Source organism: Frieseomelitta varia, unplaced genomic scaffold (genome assembly GCF_011392965.1).
Source record: "Frieseomelitta varia isolate USP_RPSP 00005682 unplaced genomic scaffold, Fvar_1.2 scaffold_100, whole genome shotgun sequence".
In the NCBI taxonomy this organism is placed as follows: domain Eukaryota; kingdom Metazoa; phylum Arthropoda; class Insecta; order Hymenoptera; family Apidae; genus Frieseomelitta; species Frieseomelitta varia.
In genome coordinates this window covers 8615-16484 of record NW_025108640.1, presented here as the reverse complement: position 1 = coordinate 16484, position 7870 = coordinate 8615, and the positions used below count along the sequence as shown (strand labels likewise).

Here is a 7870-nt window from a genome sequence, read left to right as displayed (position 1 = left end):
AGTATTTATACAGTGTTTGGTACCGACGTGGGAGGTACAATGATCGCATTCCATTTATCGTTATCTGATTGCTGGATCTTATTACAATCATATTACTAGCTGGCCAGTTATGGTTATTCGATCGCTAACCGGAAATGGAAATGATAAGGGCCTTGTCACAATAACTTAATTGAAAATAACTATCTAATTAAAAATATCGTTTAACAGATAATATCATTATCGCAGTTAAAATATGGGATATTTTGCAAAACTTCGTGTCATATGAATTAATTACAGGCATTGGTATTGTAATTTTATTTTCTACTCTGTCGGTAACATTGGAAACGACAGAAATTCTACCTAAAAATAAACTAGACCTGATGTTTTTTCACGATTTTTACCATTTATATGTCAAATGTGAATGTTTGCATCTGCAAACACAAGAAAACATTAGCAAAAATGACAAACACTTTTTTTATTTTCATTAATATTGTTATTTGTATATCGAAATTGATTCAATCCCATTAATTGATGCAAACATATCATTAAATGCAAATATATTGATGCAAATATACATGCAAAACATATACAAATTGTATGTAAATTATATTTGTCTTATGTAACATCATTAATTCTCAATACTCAGATTACACATTAATCTTTTCCATGTAAATTTTAAAAGATTTCAATGTTCATGACTAACTAGCGTAGAGATAAAACATCTTTTTTTATACTCCATTTCAAACACATTTTCCAAACCTTCGTCGTGCGTATTTAATGGAATTTTTTTTGTGTTGCAAAGAACTTTTTTGTATTTTAAATGTGGAATTTAACATCGATGTTTCATCATTCTGTTATCTGTTTTAATCCTGCAGAAAGCAAACAGTCCTGCAGAAATCGAACTGCATCGCTTCTTAGTAATCTGAGTTTTTTCTACAGTTGATTTCTGCTCCTGTCGTCCAAAATGATACTGCTGCTAATCTCAAATGTAATGAGTGCAATAAAATGTAATGGGTGATGCCACAATTTGTCATCCATAATATGACACTCCATCTTCCATTTCTTTCCTTCCATCAGCCATATCATTGACTATGGACTAGTTAGTCAATGACCATAATCATTGAGCGACATCAAAATCTCATACGTAAATCCTTTTAATTTTTATTATAGATTCTTCGTTATTCAAATCTGAAATACAATTTCTACAATCTAATTACATTCAATCGTTAGCAATTTAACATTCATCGAGTCAGCTGTCACCTTATTTCTACGTAAAAAAAAAAAAAAAAAACAAAGAACTGTATCGTACGGAATGAGATCAAATAAAGTCCCTGACTTCGATTAATCAATTTCCTGAGTTTAACATTATCAATTTTATCAACGTCTCGATTTATTGAACGAATTATTTATCGCGTGATTATCTTCGGATTATACTTAAATCCGTGTCTTCAGACTTGGTAGTAATCTCGAAATAGATTGTTTCGAATGACTCTTCTCACAGAAGACGATGCACTTAAGATTTTTCTCTCTGATGCTGATTACGAATAACAAAATTCCGATGAAGCGTGATTATCTTCGTCAACTGTGCGTGGAATTGAACGATCTATGTAAGAAGGACTATTCTTTCTATCTCTTAGTCTAACAGAAATCCAGCCACGATCATAGTCATTTAGGGACACATTCCATCCGCATCACGGATCTCTCTTCTCTGTACATACATTAAACAATTTTTTAGAATCAATTATTAGGATCAATTGGGATCAGTGATAATTATTTCAATATCTTTTCTCATTCGTACATTTTTGAATTAGTTTCTGCCAATTCAACCTCTATGAGGATTATTTTAATTGTATTAACAATGTCATCTGTTGATATTCACATTCTGATTTTTTTATTTATCGGTACGTCTATTGGAGTTTCTGTTCATCCCTCTATCCTCTAACCATTCTTACGTTCTTCCACCTTCACTAGTGGCTTTAGACAAGCATATAATTTGTTTCTTGAACTGTACGATTCCCATGACCTTCGTCAATGAAATCGTGTAACTAACAGATACGATTTTTTATTCGATTTAATTCTTTCCAATATGCGAAATCTCTCCGTAACACATTCTTTTTCAAGCACAGTTGTCCTCTGATCCATTCTTCCTTATCTATATATATCGAAATCCTTCCAGTGTTTTAGTCATGAAATAAGTATAACTTTAAGCGCGGCGATTCAATTTGTTCAGTTGACAATTCTCTGCTAATAATTCAATCTTTTTCGTACACGAACAGATTTTCTACGTCATTGATCGATTCGATCCTTGCAAATTCATTTGCAATTCTCGAACGGCCGCGCAATTTCCTCAATTATTATATATTATATATTATAATTATTATATATTTCCTCAAGTTCTAAACTTAAAACCAATTATAAATCATTAACGGCGAAATGTTTCAGGGGAACCTCTATATAAATCATATATTAATTCAGAATAAACGTGCAACTATCAAATATTGAATACTAATAAATACTAATATTAGAAATGGTTTCAATAATAACAATTGGAGATCATTGGAAACCATTATTATTTTATTTATTAGTTTACACATGATTTTTGTAGTTCGATATGTTTTTACAATGATAATTTCAATTTTTCCGCTTGTAAGATTATTTTTAGCAATTAATGAATAGAAAATGAAGAGCAAATAAATTATTAAAAATCGTACAGAATACAATACAAAATAGTTAAAATAGTCTCATCATCCATCAACATCTTTTAAAATCCAAATCAATTCTTACAGTCCTTCGTCTTCACTACGATGATTAATAAAAAAAAAAAAATGCAATAAGAACAGCAATGAAAAAAATGAAGGATAGACATCACATGCAAAAACAGTGGAAAAAAATAAGAACAACTTTATTATTCATCATTCATGATTCAAAATAATAAAAACCAGTCTCAATCATAAATTGCACGTATGTACATATTCTTCAGAATTGTATATGCCATAGTAATTAATAGAAAATATGCAACAAGGATATTAAAAATAAAATACGAAGCAATAAAAAGAATGTCGGGATGATATCACATGCAAAAATAATGGGAAAAAGAATGGAAGTAACTTAGTTTTTGTAACATTTAGTAACATTTATTGTAAATAAATTATTTGCTAACTTATTAACAAAACAAATTTAATCGTGGACTAAAATGGCACTTTGATTTAGCTAACTCACTAAATCATCTTCTTTGATTTAAAATCGAAGCAGCGAGACACATCTTCAGTTGCAAAAAAATCTTTATCCTCACTTCGTTGATCCCCTTTGAATCTTCATGCGTCAAGAATGGTCTTTCCGTAGTAGGGCACGCAAATTTTTCATATGTAGAAATCCAAGTACTACTCTTATTACTAACCGGTTCCAACAAAGTGTACCACACATTATTTGCCACTTAGGATACATGAAAATTTTGTTTTTTTTTTTTTTGTTTTTTCGTATTACAATATGTAGTTTCATCTTACATTATACTTATGCATTATACATCGTGCATTAGATTTTTGGCTCAGGTGAAAACAATCAGCAGAAAGATACGACAGATCGATATATCCATCCTCGGTAAATGGTATTTTTGCGTGTTTAAAAACTGGTGAAACTACTATAGAAAAGTCATTTCTATGAAATTCCGGATAATCAGCAACTTCTTCTATCTCTTACCACCTGAAAAAAAAAAAAAAAGGCAAGATGATACGCTTGACATGTTCTTTTTATACATCAGTATAAAACGACATTCGAAACCTGTTTCAGAAATGTAACAATGTATAACAATGACAGACCAAGCTTCAACAAAATTGAATGTTAAACTTTCTGCAGAATGATCATGCCTAACAAGAGAAAATATGAGAAACGTGAAATTTATAAAAAATATTATACAAGAAGTAGAAAAATAAGAAATAAAATGACATTAATATAAAATGGATATTTTATAAAATCTTTACTTGTTGAAAACTAGTTTTTTTCCTAATATTTCAAATTTCGTAAAATATGAGAATTTTGCTAAAATTTCTACTCCTAAAATGCTAGTATCATTTTCATATAGAGTAAGTCTGGAATAGTTCGACCACTTTTTGAAAAAAACATTGTGCAATTGTTTGCTTTTTTCAGATTTTTGTTGTTTCAGGCAAATTTATGCGTTGTTCGTATTATATTTAAGACGTAAATAAATCATATTTTACGACAACTTATTTATTTTCGTTTCCAATTCCCATCTCATCCGCACGTATACCTTAAATCGTAAAAAATAATGATATGTAGCTCAGAAAAATTATAACAAGTGAAGAAATTATAAAATTGGTATGCCTCTCTTCTTCGACTTTCCGCAAATATATTTTCGTACTTACAATATCAATCGTGAAGCCAACGGCTGCACATTTAATTCAATTGGGGCTTTTCGAATTTTTAAAATAATTTTCTCCGAATGCTTTTGGCACTCGACACTTTTCTTTTATAAATGTCAACTTTTACTAATTTATAATAATAATGCACTGTACTTATTTTATTATTAATTTATATTGTAATCATTAATAATAATAATATATTTAATATGGATTGAATTGTCCCGAATCAAAGCGAATCAAATTATACCAAAATCAAAGACATGATCGATCATCTTATCAACATAAAATAAAAGTAAATATGTATTATTGAGATTGTACTGCAGTTTTGCGCACATTATATCCGTCAATATTGAAACAGTGTAAATAAACTTACTTAGTTTTTCAAATATCACTAACATTATAACGCGAATAATATTTGACCATAAACGGCATATCTCCGGACATTGCGCAAATTTCAGCGACGTCCAACTGCGAAGGTGATTGAGTAGTTGAAAAATCTCCATACGCGTAGCCTATTAATTTCGGGTTGAATTCCTAAGTGTAAGGAAACTCGATTATGAAAAGGATCCGAAAAAGAAAGAAGAAAATTCATACGTGTGACGAATCTGCGAGAAATAAACGAACTTTAAGAATGTTAGGCAGCGTCAAGTGTGCCCGCAAAGTTCTCTGGCCACCAATGAATGCTGACGCGCCCCTATTTTCAACGAACATTTCCAACAAATTAGTCGCATAAAGTCCAGCACTGGCTGTCAAAGAATCGCCCATCGCGGCAATAACATCTATATCACCTGGCCTCAAACGATGAACTGACCGGGATTTCAGAGGACCTACCACCTGAAAGGGTTCAGTACGAAAATGCTCAGAGATTTCAAACGTAACTTCGAAGAGAAGTAGCTTCAAGAAACATTGTTCTTTGAACGTCGTTCTAATTACCTGTAACGTTACAAGGAAACGAAGCGTCTTTCGAAACCTCCTCTTGAATCGTTTTCAGATTTCGTGTTCAGAATGATCGTTCCTCATTTCTCGTTCCTAGAAATTTTTCGGTAAATTTCAAGTTCGTACAATTACTAATGTTATTGTCTTTCTGTTAAATATTTGATTTAATAATTAATGATAAATAATTGTTTAATTTCTATCTAAATAATTTGAAAATATACTATTATAATTATTTTATTTTATTTTATTATATATATTATATGTATACTATTATAAAGATTTTATTTAAATGTTATAATTATTTATTTATAATTATTTAATTTCTATCTAAATAATTTGAAAATATACTATTAGATAGTTTCTTTAAAATCTCTGGAACAAATTTGATCAGTGATGTAAACCTATATGTTAATAATTCAGTGAATAATTCAAGTCCTTCTATCTTCTATTTTAATTGCAACTTTAAACAATATCGAAACTCTTAGCCCTTCTTCTACTGACTCCCAACACCACGAACTTAAACAACTCTCTCTCCAAAACCATTATGAACTCCTTGCACATTGTGAATCTAAACATTACAAATTCTATTTTTTTTTTTAAAGTGTGTCATAGAACTCAACAATCACTGTGTCCCTAACCGTCGCATTTTCACAATTTCATTCCCAAAACGTCTCTTTCCAACCGAGAATCACACGTTTATCTCTTTCTACATACAGGAAGATCATCGCGTAAGATTCATTGCACAGTAATCGAACACGTACCAAAATTTTGCATCAATCACAGTAATCGAACACGTACCGAAATTTTGCATCAACGAACTTGACGATAAAGATGCAGATTTATCGGTGAGTCTAAAGCTGTTTTTTGCGACATTGCCAGCACGCATAATTGTAACGAGATAAAAACGAAGTATATCCATCACGTCTTGTTTTTCCAGACAATCAAACGCCGCGGTATTCCGCAACTAATTCACGCTGTTTGTTCGGTTGTAATTCCGCAGAAACACTGAAATCTGGTATCCTTTTGTCCTTTTTCAAAGCCTAGAACAATCTGCGATGTGTTAACATAAAAGTCCGCGCTGGCTGCTGCGTGCGCGAATCATTTAGGACTTTAATCACATCGCAGCCGGTTTGGATGATGGGAATCAATGATCGCTACAAAGGTTAGTGTGAAATCGTGCGTAAGTTGCATCGACATTATTTTTATTTGATCATCTCTCGAAAAATTCGAAACCTTTCGAGACGTACATACATAAATTATGTAAATTCAATGGTATGATAATTCTCCCATTTAGTTGAGATTAATTTAAGTTCTATAAATATCCATCGAGAAGGAGTGAATTATTACGTATATAGTTGCGCAAGATCGTGTCAAAATTTGAAAGAAGATAGAATGAAATTTTCAATAGTTATTAATTCATGTTTTCAAATGTGTTATTACTAAATTGCAACGTTGTTAAGTCACTGGCAATTAGTAGTTTAATTCGAAACTCGTGTCACATAAATCTAGTGCTCCTGCAGTTCATTGAATTGAAATAAATCTAAATAGCATAACGAATGAAACGTTTCGATGCTATTGTTTTTTTTTTAATTTAAAAAAATACTATACGTGTATAAGCCATGTAGGAGCCACACCTTTTTTATTCTGAGAATCATACTCGTGTCCATTCAACGGATCTTGTTGTCTGACTTGAAATTACACCACGAAACATTTGTAATTGCTACGTTGGCAAATGATATCACGATGCCTGTTCGATCGGACCTTTTCATGCTACATGTAGCCGACGAAATCGAGGAACGTGACAAAGAAGCTGACGTTACTCGAACGGTACCACGTACCATCAGGAAGTTCATGATCTGCATATGAATAGTAACGTAGCGCTGATATTCAAACGAGAGCGAATTTCATCTTCGGTAGAAGACTTTCAAGAGTGACACTAATGGAAAAATGAACTATTGATGAAACGAAAATAAGCATGATTTAATGTAACAGCAATATTAACACCCTCAATGCTGAGCTTCCTCAAATATTATTTTCTTATTTGCACATTAACATACTTGCTCCAGTACTACTCTCGAATATCTGATGTCAAGTCACAAAAATGACACTTGTAACAATTGTCATAAATTTTTTCCATCACCATCAGCATTGTGATATATAACGTGAGTTTGTACCTTGTATTGTTCGCATATAGTGGACGCACGTTTAATTAATTTTCAATACGGCACCACGTTCGTGATAATTGAAAGCAAATATTTGGTTTTACTTTCAATGTTATTTCTATTAATACCGTGAAATATTCTCTGTAATAATTCTCGAAATGACATGCACGTGTATCGTGCGTAATTCCTTGTAATTGTCGATGCTGGATGCTACGTAAATGCAAATATATTCTTGAACAATCACACGTGTATGAAATATATTTTAATCGAAACGTTTAAACAAAAAACTTGGTGGAGTAGCTGTTGAAGCTGGTCTCTTCTTTCAAATAGAATACTCCGCAACTATGACTAAGACATACTCATTTATTTATAACAAAGAACACAATAATGACTTAGATTTCAAGAATTTGAAAGAAC

General features: G+C 31.5%; 1 protein-coding gene across 1 annotated transcript; it reads right to left on the bottom strand.

Annotated features, from left to right (window-relative positions):
• Positions 1-4736: 4736 nt before the first annotated feature.
• LOC122533352 (phospholipase B1, membrane-associated-like) lies at positions 4737-5402 on the bottom strand. Its single transcript, XM_043663394.1, has 3 exons — positions 5289-5402; positions 4950-5189; positions 4737-4889 (listed from the first exon to the last, which is right to left on the bottom strand). The coding sequence occupies exons 2-3, from the start codon at positions 5118-5120 to the stop codon at positions 4737-4739; spliced, it is 324 nt and encodes a 107-aa protein (XP_043519329.1). The 5' UTR covers positions 5121-5189; positions 5289-5402.
• Positions 5403-7870: the final 2468 nt, after the last annotated feature.